Source organism: Chenopodium album, chromosome 15 (genome assembly GCF_948465745.1).
Source record: "Chenopodium album chromosome 15, dcCheAlbu1.1, whole genome shotgun sequence".
NCBI lineage: Eukaryota > Viridiplantae > Streptophyta > Magnoliopsida > Caryophyllales > Amaranthaceae > Chenopodium > Chenopodium album.
Genome location: NC_137848.1, coordinates 9,425,108 through 9,439,213, shown reverse-complemented (window position 1 = coordinate 9,439,213; position 14,106 = coordinate 9,425,108). Strand labels below are relative to the sequence as shown.

At 38.7% G+C, this 14,106-nt stretch overlaps 1 protein-coding gene and 1 pseudogene across 1 annotated transcript; one reads left to right on the top strand and one right to left on the bottom strand.

Moving 5' to 3' along the window:
* Positions 1–1,696: 1,696 nt before the first annotated feature.
* LOC145581834 (spliceosome-associated protein 130 A-like) lies at positions 1,697–9,176 on the top strand (annotated as a pseudogene).
* Positions 9,177–11,054: 1,878 nt separating this feature from the next.
* LOC145580756 (uncharacterized) lies at positions 11,055–12,181 on the bottom strand. The gene is made up of 2 exons (XM_081637868.1): positions 12,077–12,181; positions 11,055–11,981 (listed from the first exon to the last, which is right to left on the bottom strand). Exons 1-2 carry the CDS (start codon positions 12,179–12,181, stop codon positions 11,055–11,057), a joined length of 1,032 nt encoding a protein of 343 aa, XP_081493994.1.
* Positions 12,182–14,106: the final 1,925 nt, after the last annotated feature.

Here is a 14,106-nt window from a genome sequence, read left to right as displayed (position 1 = left end):
TCTATCACTATAAGAATCCGTGCTTTTAACTACCATAATTTATTATTGACAGTCATAAAATTGGTAGCTAGGCATTCACAGTCATTAAAAATGTGAATGAAAGCACATTGTATACATGTAAATACGCATGTTGATGAAGTTTTTAGCTTGATTGGGCAAGAGCTCAAGGCCTTGTGCCCTTGTGAAAGGTTCTTGGGAAATCAATCTTTCTTTTTTCGCATAATTTTGCTTCAAAAAGTTGTGTGAAGCAATAATGCATGGTTTGTAAAGGAAATTAACTATCAAAACATGGAATTATGGTTAATTATCAGATCAATGGATTGAGAAATGTCAAACTAACTAAGGATCGATCCTAGAATAAAGAGATGCATGTGGATAGGAATATTAGAAATTTCTTTTGTTCTTTTATTCCTTTTTAATGTTTAGATTCTTTTTGACAGTTTTGCACAAGGGATTTTCTAATACGGAGTATAATTCTACATTTCTACATTGTTTAATTATAGCTCCCATGTTCTCCTTTTATCAAGCAACAAGTAATTATAGAGATATGAATGGATTGTTTAGATTTATGCACGCAACAAGTAATTTAAAAGCATGCATAAATCCATCAAGTTTATATAATGGGCTTGAAATTGTCGGTCCATATTTTGGCAAAAGTCCATCTCGGTCCATTATCAACTAGCTTAATTTTGACTTCAAGTAATAGACACTTCAGACTTCACACTTCACACTTCACACTTCACACTTGCACACTTCTACCTCCTTTTTGGACACAATAGTCACTCTACTTTTCTACACTTAAGAAGAATTTGGGAGTTTATCACAAAAAAAAAAAAAAAAAAAAAGAAAAAATTAAAGAAATTTGGGAGAACGGGTCTTCATAATCAAACTTTCAAATTCTATCGTAATGTTCATTATGGAGTACAGAGTTCTCCGTTATACAGAGTAACTAAAATCAATCACAATAGTAGCCTCATCAAATTATATTTTTATTTCTTAATAAGCTACTCCCTCTGTCCCTATTTTTTTGCCGCATAGCTAATTTTTGAGTCAACTTTTAATAACTTTGACCGTAAATTCCCATTAATATATAAGAGATAATATAGTCAAGCGGGATCTTATTGGATTCATCGAATTATATATTTTATTAATATTAAGTTTTTATAATTTTTACACTTATAGATCTTGAGATATTTACGTTTTAACACGCGTCTCGAAAATCGTGAAAAGTCCAATAGAGCAAAAAAAAAAAGACAGAGGGAGTAATATGTTTATTCTTGCTTTGAATTTTGAACATAGGTACAAATAGCTTACCATTTTAGTAGTCTTACAAATTTTTACTCATTTGTACATATTACTTCCCTCACCTTGTTATCCAAATACAATTATTGCAAACTAAGCTAGTAGTTTAAATACACATCAATCTTATTATCTGAGCAAAAAAAAAAAAAAAAAAAAAAAAAAAAAAAAAAAAAAAACAATTATGCACCAATGTAAGTACGTGACATCGTGACTATTTATTAAATAAAGTTTTCGGTTAAAATAAATAGCAGACTCGTGGATGAGGAACTCTATTAGCTACCTACCAAATTTATTGTAGAAATTTTCAGAACCAATGGTTGAACCATGCAAATTACTATAAATAACTTCCCTTGGATAAAAGAACAGATTACTCGATCCATTCCCACCTCGCTAGTGATATATATAATATCGCAGTCATCCATTTCAAACGCATATCTCATTTTCGGCCAACATGGTTATGAAAATCAACGAGAAGCGACCACCTATTTGTATGTGCCAATGGCCATTTAGCCAATAAGCCCATGGATACTGAGGTTCCACATTACAATTGCTCTTACATTACCCAAAAGAATAATCTTCGGACACAAGTCCACATAATACTGCTACTCAAAAACTATAAATAAAAACCCTCTTCTTCCTACAAAAAATCAAGGGTTTATCATTTCTAGTGCCTCATTCTCTCCCAAAAACCCTGCATTCTTCCTTCCTTTCTCTCACTTAACCATGATTCTCTACAGCTTAACCCTCCAAAAAACCACCGGAATTACCTCCGCCATCTCCGGCAACTTCTCCGGCGACAAAAACCCAGAAATCGCCGTTTCTCGGGGCAAACTCCTCGACCTTCTTCGCGTCGATGACTATGGTACACTCCATACTTTACTTTCCGTCGAAATTTTCGGAATTATACGTTCTTTGACTCAATTTCGGCTTACTGGGTCTCAAAAAGACTACATTGTTGTGGGTTTTGATTCTGGTCGTATTGTAATCTTAGAATACAATAAAATCGCCAATTCTTTTGATAAAATTCACCAGGAAACTTTTGGGAAATCGGGTTGTCGTCGGGTTGTTCCGGGTCAGTATTCGGGTGTTGATCCGAAAGGGAGGGCTGTTATGGTAGGAGCTTGTGAAAAACAGAAGTTTGTGTATGTTTTTGTTAAATCAGAGGAAAATTATGTAAATATTCTCTGTAACTTCTCATTCATATTTACGGCCAATACAAATATATATATATATAGCATTAGGGTAACAAACCCCTAAGCCTAGTCAAAATTCTACCATATCTTTTCACAAGATAAGTTTCCTAAATTATATCACAATAATATCAATTATATCACAATAATATCTCCAATACCCCCCCTCAAGTTGGAGCATACGGATCATAAATGCCCAACTTGCGGAGTAAAAATTCAAACTTGACCTTTCTCAAAGCCTTTGTGAAAATGTCAGCCAACTGAAGTGTCGTAGGCACATATGACGGTTTTATGAGACCTTCTGTAATAGCATCCCTGACAAAATGACAATCCGCTTCAATATGTTTCGTTCTCTCATGAAACACCGGATTTTTCGCAATATATAATGCCGTTTGGCTGTCACAATACATGTGCACGCCATTCTCATGTCGCACACCTAAATCTCTCAGGATCCGCTTTAGCCACTTTAACTCTCGAGAGCAAGCAGACATAGACCTGTACTTTGCCTCTGAAGAGCTCATAGCTACTGTGGGTTGTTTCTTGGTCTTCCATGACACAGGAGATAAGCCAAGAAACACGAACCAACCTGTCAACGAACGCCGAGACAATGGACAACTTGCCCAATCCGAATCACACCACCCTTCCAACTGTAGAGCGCTATCAGACCGTAGCAAGATACCCTGACCTGGACTCTTCTTCAAATATCTCACAACTCGCAGGGTAGCATCCCAGTGCTCTACCCTCGGACTCTGCATAAATTGAGATAAAATATGCACAGAATAGGCCAAGTCCGGCCTAGTGACTGCTAAATAAATCAAACGCCCTATAAGACGTCTATACCTCTAAACATCATTAAAGAACTCCCCATCTGCCAAAGCTAACCTGTGGTTTTGCTCCATGGGAAAATCTGCTGGTTTTGCGTCAAGCAACCCTGTTTCAGTAATTATGTCTAAGGCATACTTTTTCTGGCACATGAAAATTCCCTGCTTGTTTCTGGCTATCTCTAGCCCCAAAAAATATTTCAACACACCCAAGTCCTTCATCTTGAAACAGTCACCTAGATACGCTTTGAATGATAACAAGGCAGTTTTATCATTCCCTGCAACAATTAGATCGTCAACATAAACTAGCACATTAAGTTACATTTTCCCTCTTGTCAGAGTAAAAAGAGAATAATCATAGTATGCCTGTTTAAAGCCATAATTCTTCAAAGCCGTCGTCAATTTTGCAAACCAACACCGAGGGGCTTGTTTCAAGCCATACAACGACTTCAACATCCCGCACACTTTCCCTGAATTATTTTTGTCAAAACCAGGGGGAATCTTCATGTATACCTCTTCCTCCAAGTCACCGTGTAAGAAGGCATTATGAACATCCATCTGATGGACTTCCCAATTCTTCACTGTTGCAACTGCAAGAAAAGTACGAACAGTCACCATTTTTGCAACCGGAGCAAATGTCTCGTTGTAATCTAGACCTTCAACTTGATGATTGCCAAAGATCACTAGGCGAGCCTTCAATCGTTGCAAGTTGCCATGTTCGTCATACTTCTCTTTATACACCCATTTACTCCCGAGTGCCTTTTTGCCAGGTGGAAGAGATTGTAGAACCCACGTGCCCTGTTCTTCTAGTGCCCGTATTTCATCGGCCATTGCTTGTCTCCATCCTTCATGCTTCATGGCTTCCTTGAAATTTTTCAGTTCATTGCTACCTGTAATTACAGCAATATATGTTCTATGCTTCACAGAAAAACGGTGAGCAACAATGTTACATTTACACAAACCACAAGAACAACGAGGCACGGTAATATAGGTATGCAATTCATCAAAATTTTTTGAAATTCTACCAAAGTATGCTGCAATACTTTCGGAGGCAGATTGTTTGCACTCACCCAATGATAATTTGAGTTGGCATATGCGAGTCCCACTAACAACATAGAAACGATTTTTAAGATTCGTCCACAATAATTGAGCATCATCATACTCACCAATTGTAGCTCTCACCGATGAGTCCAAGGTATTTGTAATCCAAGCAACCAACATCGCGTGAACAGCCACCCAATCATCCAATTTATCATCATCCGTCGGTTTCTTGACGGATCCGTCAATGAAGCCATACTTGCGCTTTGCCTTCAACGAGGTTTGAATTGCCCTTGCCCACTCATCATAATTCTCACCCCGTAGTTGAATCGGAGTAATTATGTTCCCGGGTCCATCACTTGAACCTAGGTGATAAGTCATGTCCACCTTGACTTTTCCTCCATCACCACCTGAGCCGTCACCGCCTGAGCCACTTGCACCTCCGGCCATCACTCACAACTCAATGAAAGTAGGAAAAGAAGAAAAAAAAAATTTGGCAAAGAAGCAGACTCACAAATTCTGGAAAATCGTGTACCAATTATGAAAATTGAACACTAAAAAAATTAGACCTTTACTAGGCTCTTGATACCATGTTAAATCAGAGGAAAATTATGTAAATATTCTCTGTAACTTCTCATTCATATTTACGGCCAATACAAATATATATATATATATATATAGCATTAGGGTAACAAACCCCTAAGCCTAGTCAAAATTCTACCATATCTTTTCACAAGATAAGTTTCCTAAATTATATCACAATAATATCAATTATATCACAATAATATCTCCAATAGTTTTGAACAGGGATTCTAGTGCTATATTGACAATTTCATCTCCTATTGAGGCTCATAAGTCTTATGTAATTACTTATGCTATTTGTGGGGTTGATTGTGGGTTTGATAACCCAGTTTTCGCTGCGATTGAGATGGATTATAGTGGGGTTGATAAGGATTGTACAGGGCAGGTTGCGGCCGAGGCTCAAAAACATTTGACATTCTATGAACTTGATCTTGGTCTTAACCATATTTCGAGAAAATGGTCTGAACATATTGATAATGGGGCTAATATGCTTGTTGCGGTGCCTGGTGGTGGGGATGGGCCGGGTGGGGTGTTAGTGTGTGCTGAGAATTTTGTGATTTATAAGAATCAAGGGTGTTTCGGCAAAAAATGAGCTAACCGGGCCTTGGAGGGGTGCCTGAGAACCTCGAATTTGGGCCTTGAATGGACCTGCAAAATGAACCCCGAGCCCCGGGGGTTGACCCCGCGGCGGAGCCTCCGACGCCCAAGTTAATAGCCAAACAATGCATATTTTGAGAGGAGTTTAGGGGAGAGAGTGGAGGAGTATGGTCATCTTAGATGATAAGAGTAACCTCTTTTTACCTTATGCCTTTTGAGGGGTATTTATAGGAGTACATTAGTAGGTTTGTGAGCCCTAAAAGTACATATGTGGGCCGTTGTAGGCCATATTGATGCATTTGACTTATTTGGGGCCTTTAAGACCTTTTTTATGCCCTTTGGGCTTATATGGGTAGAATTACCCAAGACTAAAATGGGTATGACCATTTTAGTACCCAAACAAAGGGTATCCGGATGTTAGGTGTTTGATTCCTAGGAGGGTGGATTTGCCTGCTGAACGCGGGGTTTTGATAGTGTCTGCTGTAAAGCATAAGTCTATGCCGTTCTTTTTGCTGCAGTCGGAGTATGGTGATGTATTTAAAGTCACCTTGGAGTGTGGGAATGAGGGTGTTTCGGAGTTGAAGATTAAGTATTTTGATACGATTCCTGTAACGTGTTCTATGTGTGTTATTAAGCCCGGTTATCTGTTTGCTGCTTCTGAGTTTGGTGATCATGCTTTGTATCAGTTTTTGGACATAGGAGATGAACCTGATGTAGAGTCTTCCTCTGCTAGGATGACAGAATTAGAGACTGAGGAAGGTTTTCAACCAGTGTTTTTCCATTCAGGAGGCTTAAGAACCTAGTAAAAGTTGATATAGGTCACAGTTTAATGCTGATAATGGATATGAAAGTGGTAAATCTTTTTGAGGAAGAAACTCCACAGATATATGCTCTTTGTGGTCAAGGTCCTCGTTCATCTTTAAGGATTCTGAGGCCTGGTTTGGAAATTACGGAAATGGTTACCTCGTCACTTCCAGGTGTGCCAAATGGAGTTTGGACAGTCAAGAAAAATGCCAATGATGAATTTGATGCTTATGTTATAGTCTCCTTTGCCACTGCTACTGTTGTACTTTCGATTGGTGAGACAGTTGAAGAAATTAGTGATAGTGGATTTTTGGATACTACTTCTCATGCTGTAGTTTTGATGGGTGATGACTCTCTTATCCAGTTCTATCCTAGTGGTATTAGGAACATTAGGGAAGATGGGCGCATCAACGAGTGGAGTACCCCAGGAAAGAAGAAAATTATTAAGGTCGGGTACAACAGTCATCAAGCTGTCATTGCATTGAGTGAGGGAGAGCTCATTTACTTTGAGGTGGATATTATTGGTCAATTAATGGAAGTGGATAAATGCGAAATGCAAGGAGATGTGGCGTGCTTAGACATTGCCCCCGTTCCAGCAGGAAGGGAAAGGTCCCGCTTCCTTGCTGTTGGAACTTGTGATAATCTTATTCGCATCATGTCATTGGATCCGAATGACTGTATGAAAATGTTGAGTATGCAAAGTGTTTTCTCGCCCCCTGAGTCTCTTCTATTCCTCGAGGTTCAAGCTTCGACAAGGGGAGAGGATGGTGCTGGTCACCATGCCAATCTTTTCCTAAATGCTGGTTTGCAGAATGGTATGCTGTGTAGAACAGTTGTGGACATGGTAACTGGTCAACTTTCTGATATTCGTTCCCGGTTTATAGGACTTAAAGCCCCAAAACTTATTTCAATAACTATTAGAGGTCAGCATGCTGTACTATGCTTATCAAGCCGGCCTTGGCTCGGATACATTTATCAGGAACAATTTCTCTTAAGACGTCTAACAAGCAACACTCTTAAATTTGCTGCCTCTTTTTCATCTGATCAATGTGCAGAGGGTGTAATTGCTGCAGATTCACTTAAGGTGTTTACTGTTGAGAGGCTTGGTGAAACATTCGGTCAAACTATAATCCCTTTGAGATACACACCTAGGAAATTTGTGCTTCATCCCAAGCAAAAACTTCTGGTGATCATTGAGAGTGATCAACGAGCATTAACTGCTGAAGAACGTGAAGCTGCACGAAAGGAATGCTTCAGGACTGGAATGGATGATAATGGTAATGTTGAAATGGAAAATGCTCATGAAGATAATGACAGTCAGTTATCTGATGAACAGCATGGTTATCCAAAGCTAGAGAAAGCAAAATGGGTTTCGTGCATAAGAGTCCTTGATCCAAGGACAGAGGAAACAATATGTTGCCTGGAGCTTCAGGATAATGAGGCTGCATTTAGCATTTGTACTGTTAATTTCCATGACAAGGATTATGGGACTTTACTCGCAGTAGGAACAGCTAAGTCGCTCCAATTCTCCCCCGATAGATCATTTGATGCAGCATATATTCACATTTATCAATTTGTTGATGGTGAAAAACTGGAGCTTTTGCATAAGACTCAAGTCAATGATGTCCCGTTGGCTCTTAGCCAGTTTCAGGGAAGATTACTTGCAGGGATTGGATCAGTCCTTAGGCTTTATGACTTAGGCATGAAGAGACTGCTCAGGAAATGTGAGAACAAGATGTTTCCTAGCACAATTATTTCTATACACACCTATGGCGGTTGTATTTATGTAGGTGACATGCAGGAGGTAAGCTATTTATTTATTCTAAAGTTTTGCTAATATGAATGGCCGTAATTTGCTCACTTTCTATTCTACTTGCATAATCATGAATGTGCATATTTTCCTTATTCTACTTGGCAGTGTTTGATTTTGTCTGACTTGTTTATTATGTCGTTTTGCAGTCATTCCATTATTGCAAGTATAGACGGGACATGAACGAGCTCTACATAGCTGCTGATGATTTTTATCCTAGATGGCTTACTGCATCACAGCATATAGATTTTGATACAATGGCAGGTGCTGACAAGTTTGGAAATGTATTCTTTGTTCAGCTTCCACAAGACATCTCCAGTGAGATTGATGAAGATTCAACTGGTAGGAAAAAATCTAAAAAGAAGAGTGTGCTCAATGGATCCCCTAAAAAAGTGGAGGAGATAATTCAGTTTCATGTTGGCGATGTAGTATCAAGTTTGCAGAAGGCATCTCTAGCCCCTGGTGGCAGAGAATGCATCATTTATGGTACTATGATCGGAAGCGTGGGATCATTTCTTCCTATTGCCTCTCGCGATGATGCTGACTTCTTTTCTCACTTGGAGATGCATATGAGGCAAGAGCATCCTCCTTTGTGTGGCAGAGATCATATGGCCTACAGATCTGCATATATTCCTGTTAAGGTTAATTTGTTACATCCGGATTCTCCTCTTATTTTAGCCTTATCCGCTGTTGTTTTTCATGTAGTTGATCTGATCTTTTTCTTTCTATTTGCTTGATCTAGCGGGAAGGACTTAGAGGGCGGACCTCTTAGCAGCAAGGGATTGCCATCTTTTTTAATTATGCACTCGGTGTTAGTTTCTGCAAGCCTTTATGATCAAATTTTTAACTGATAGTTCTTTGACGAATGTATATATGTTTTGAATGATTGTGTAGGGTGTGATCGACGGTGATCTATGTGAGAAATTTCCTACACTGCCAATGGATATGCAGAGGAAAATTGCAGATGAATTGCACAGCAGTCCTGTGGAGATACTGAAGAAACTTGAACAAATCCGAAATACAATAATTTGAGGTAGTTCACTTAGAAGGTAATACAGATCTCTGTGTCATTGTGTGAAAGTTAACTTCATCCCTATTTTCTCAAATGATAACACTCTGAAAAGTATCATGTGTTGTTTGAAGGTAAGACAAAGTGTAGCTTTTTTTTGCACAAATTGACATGGTTTAGAAATCTTGCTGTAATTGCTCTTTTACACATATTTATGCTGTCTGACTGTGTGTTGCATCGTACGGAGTAACATATAAACAGACACTGCAACTTCTAGCTTGCATTGCAAATAATTTCATCAGGGATTAGCATGAATCGAACTCGAATCAGTTTGTTCTGTTAAAGGATATTCTTGGGAAAAAGAAAAAAGATACAAGTGAAATCAAGGTATTCTTAGAAGACATTTATTTGGTAATTGAGCTTTAGCTTTAATTTGTTGCACACTCACTAATCTGGGTGAGGTATAGTACATCCAAGAGGTTTGTTTTGCCGTGACTGCTTGGCAATTAGCATTGCTGGTATTTTGGAGGCAATTAGCATTGCTGGTGTTTTGGAGGCAATTAGCTCTGGCAATTATTTTCGTGACATTATTGCAGAAAACTATCAGTAATTTCTGAAATAAGCATATTTAGAAAGTAGTTACTGATTTGGATTTATGACTATTATTGAAAGGAATGAAAGGTATCCTGTTAAGCAAGTGCATAAATTGCGACTTGTAGGAGTGTAGGAGAAAACAATGTTAACATAGAAGTATCTTACGGAGTAATTAATTACATAGTTACATATGTAATACAACTTTGTTCTCCTGATCTCCCCCGGCCACCTTATTTTCACCCATTTCTAGTTTGAAAAGTTCATACAGGATAGATTAAGTCTAGACAGATTAAATAAAATTATATAAGAGATAATAAGTTTAGATTAGTTCAGATAATATACTACAAGGTCTCTTTCACACATTTGTTTTGGTTTTGACTCTTTTGAGTGATTTTTAGTGCTGCATTCTGGTTTTCATAAATTTCATTTATAACAATATTTAACATATAGTCATATACTTGTACTTGTACTTGCTCTTGTTCGTATAGGTTAGAAGCTAAGTTTGGATGCTTAGACCAACGGAGTATTAGGGGTCATGCTGTTAGTTTATACATGGAATTGAGGATTCTATTTAATAATGTTCTGTAAATTTACTAGTGCTCAATTATTTCTAATTATGCATTTATATATGTATTTCTAACTAGTGGTTATGAGATATGGGTGCTTCCGTTTGTTATTATGAATTCTGATGATTGGATTGAACATGATTATTTTCTTCTTCTGAATTATCTTCTTTAAATATGGAGAATATTGCTTTTTGCTATGATCATTCTCAGTTTTAAGGAAATCCTATACGTAAATTAGTTGATAACCCATACCAACTGTTATGGGGGCTAATATGAATTACTTTATGAACAGTGATTCTCACGTCTCTATTATTCATCTTTGAGTAACGAGTATAGTTTATTAGTATCAATAAAATTACCTACTGATCGAACTCTTATAAAAAGGGGGAAAAAAAATTATGTTTAATGTCAAAGTTGGACATTATGTGGAGCCAAATTTGAATTTATTTTAATTTTGAATTATATTAACCTTTGCATGATTCATGCCATATGCCAATCAAATTTTATGTGAAATGAATTAATAATTTTTTTTTTTAAAAGAACTTTTGGATATTATATTAGATCAAGGTCCACCAAAGTATGTAAGCTTTGGGGAAAAAAATTCATCCAAATACACTCTAACTCCAAACTCGTATCCCACCTAGCAACATATGGGCAAACAATATTCCCATTGCGTTTAATGTGTTTGCTGGAAAAAAAAAAAAACAAAACTCTCACTTAGCTGAATTACATCATCATAAATCAAGAAAATTGGAGCATCTCCTCTCTGTTTGGTCTGAATAGCTCGACAACCCCTTGCGCATCACCCTCAAGAATTATCCTATCGAAACCCAGACGTCTTGCAACCTCAAGCCCGTATCTCGTAGCTCCAGCGTCAGCTACATCAGGCGAGCAGATAGCTGTTGTTCTCTTCACAGCAACAGCAAGAAGATGCCCATTGGAGTCACGGAAGACAGCTCCAAACTGAGCACCACTACCACTTGGGACATGCGCATCCACGTTCACCTTGACCACACCAGGGGGGGGAGGAGACCACTTTACAGCAGTAGCAGCAATACTTCTCAATGCAGGCCCTCTCACCTTCGCTTGATAGTTCACATAATCAAAGCACAACGTGATAAACCCCACAGCCATGTCTATCGCATTGACAGAAGACCCACCATCAAAAATATGGGAGTTACGACAATGCCTGGCAGCCCAAGCTAAAGCCGTAAAATTTCGCAGCTTCTCCTTGCAAACAGCCTTGGTCACCCAGCAAAATTTCTCAGCAAAAGTTGTGTTCGGACTTGCTTCAATAATCTCAGTAAACTCACTACTTCTCCAAATTTCTGTTGCATATTTACAATCATAAATTGAGTGTAAAATTGTTTCCTCAGTTGCTCCACAAATCTGACAACCCCTAGTAACACTAATATGTCGATGAAAAAGCACATCCAGAACAACCAATTGCCCCTTACAAGCCCGCCAAATGAAATGACTAAGCTTAGGTGGGCCATCCAATTTCCACACCCTATCCCAGACCTCGTCAGCATTCAACCCCTGTAACACCTCCAACGATCTAATATACCCAAGTCTTCCAAGCCAATAGCCGCTTCTAACAGTATAAGCACCACTCGACGTAGGCCACCAATAGTGACTATCAGGAGGGAAGGATCTAGACAAAGGAACCTGCATGACAGCTTGTTTATCACATTAAAAAAAAAAACAGAATCCAAGGTCTCCACACACCAGCAACCATTATCATAATCAATGAGCTCGCAGACTCTAAGCTCAAGGTTACTATCAGCCCTAGGAGTTGGAACGAAATGTGACCCATCCCCATGAAGCCAAGCATCATCCCACACACGAATTGAAGCCCCATTTCCCATTCTCCATCAACTTCAAACCATCCAAAAGGAGAGCTTTCGAGCCCCATATGCTTCTCCAACTGTAACTAGGATCATGACCCCTCGCCACATTCAAGAAATCTGAATTCTTAAAATAACGGGCTTTGAGAATACTGTGAAGAAGTGTATTCGGATTAGTATATAGGCGCCATCCTTGCTTGGCCAGTAATGCTTGGTTGAAGACACGAAGATCTCGGAAGCCCATCCCTCCCATCGACTTAGGAAGACAAAGGTATTCCTATTTTTGCCAGTGCATTTTCCTTGTTGTACCATTAGAACCCCACCAAAACTTTGCCAAAAGAGAATGCATTTCATCAATTAGACTATCGGGAATCCTAAATATGCTCATCGTATAAGTTGGAATTGCTTGAGCGACCGCTTTAATTAGCACTTCTTTCCCCGGTCTTGAGAGTAATTTCTCTTTCCAACCCTGCAACGTTTTCCACATTCTTTCTTTCAAGATCCCAAAAATAGCTTTCTTTGATTTATCGATGATGGTAGGCAGGCCAAGGTACTTTCATGCTTATCAACTTCTCGAACTCCAAGAGTATCAATAATCTCCTTTCTCCTCTCCAACGTAACACATTTGCTAAAAGCGACCTTTGTCTTAATAAGATTGACTTTCTGTCCGGAAGCCCTTTCATACGTACTGATAATTTCAGCAATTTTAGAGCATTCCTGCATAGTTGCTTTTGCAAATAATATACTATCATCCACGAAAAATAAATGAGAAATTCGCGGAGCACCCTTACAAATTCGAGCCCCATAAATTATTTTATCATTAGCCGCTTTTGATAATAAAGTGGAAAAAGCATCGGCACAAATCAAAAATAAATATGGAGAAATAGGATCACCTTGACGAAGCCCACAAGTCGGTTCCAAAGAGCCAGAAATTCCACCATTATACTTGAAAAAGAAAGAAACACTACTCAAACACTTCATAATACGGTCAATCCAAGATTACGGGTACCCCATTTTTTGCATCACTCTCCCTAAAAAGCACCACTCAACTCTATCATAGGCCTTGCTCATATCAAGTTTGAGAGCCACCGACCCATCCTTTCCTTCCCCTTTTCTCTTCATAGCATGGAAAATCTCGAAAGCAATGAGAGCATTATCTGTAATTAAACGATTAGGAACAAAAGCACTCTGATTTAGGGAGATAACCGAACCAAGCATATATTTCATTTTGTTTGCCAGAGTTTTCGAGATTATTTTATACAACATGTTGCATAAACTAATATGTCTAAATTCTGCCATATGCTTTGGATCATTACATTTCGGGATTAAAACAATGCAGGTTCGATTCACCTCCTTCAAATCAATATTACCCCGCCACCAGTTTTGCACAAATCTGATCACATCATTCCCAAGCGTACCCCATAATTTCTGGAAAAAAAGAGCATGCATCTCATCCGGTCCCGGGGCCTTATTTGAATGCATTTGAAACAATGCCTCCTAATTTCCTTCCCCGTTGGTTCTTTCTCCAGCATAGATCTCATTTCATCCGAAACAAGGGGTTCTATCCCCAAAACCACATTCTCAAAATTCCCCGGGCTGTCAGTATATAGCAAAGAGACTACCAAAGTACTCTGAATAATCCCATCCACCTCATCCTCTGCAGTCTGCCAAACACCTCGCTTATTGTACAAACCTGAAATAAAATTTCGATCACTCGTTGGCTTGCCTTGTGGTGGAAATATTTCGTATTTTTATCACCGTCTCGCAATTCATTACTCCTAGGCCGTGCATACCAATATGACTCCTCACTCCTACGGAGCTCATCAATTTCATTTTTAATGTTATTACATTGCTCCAATCTATGACCATCCATCCTCTCCCCTTGTAGCTCTTGCAATCTCTTCTCAACATCTTTTATTTTCTTCTTCAAGTCACCAAAGGTGGCT

What these genes read in the sequence shown, in the direction of transcription:
- LOC145580756 (XM_081637868.1), bottom strand. Translation starts at nt 12,181, where the DNA reads ATGGGAAATGGGGCTTCAATTCGTGTGTGGGATGATGCTTGGCTTCAT. An exon ending in ATAGTAACCTTGAGCTTAGA is followed by an intron (nt 11,982 to 12,076) that starts GTCTGCGAGCTC and finishes GCTGTCATGCAG; the next exon opens with GTTCCTTTGTCTAGATCCTT.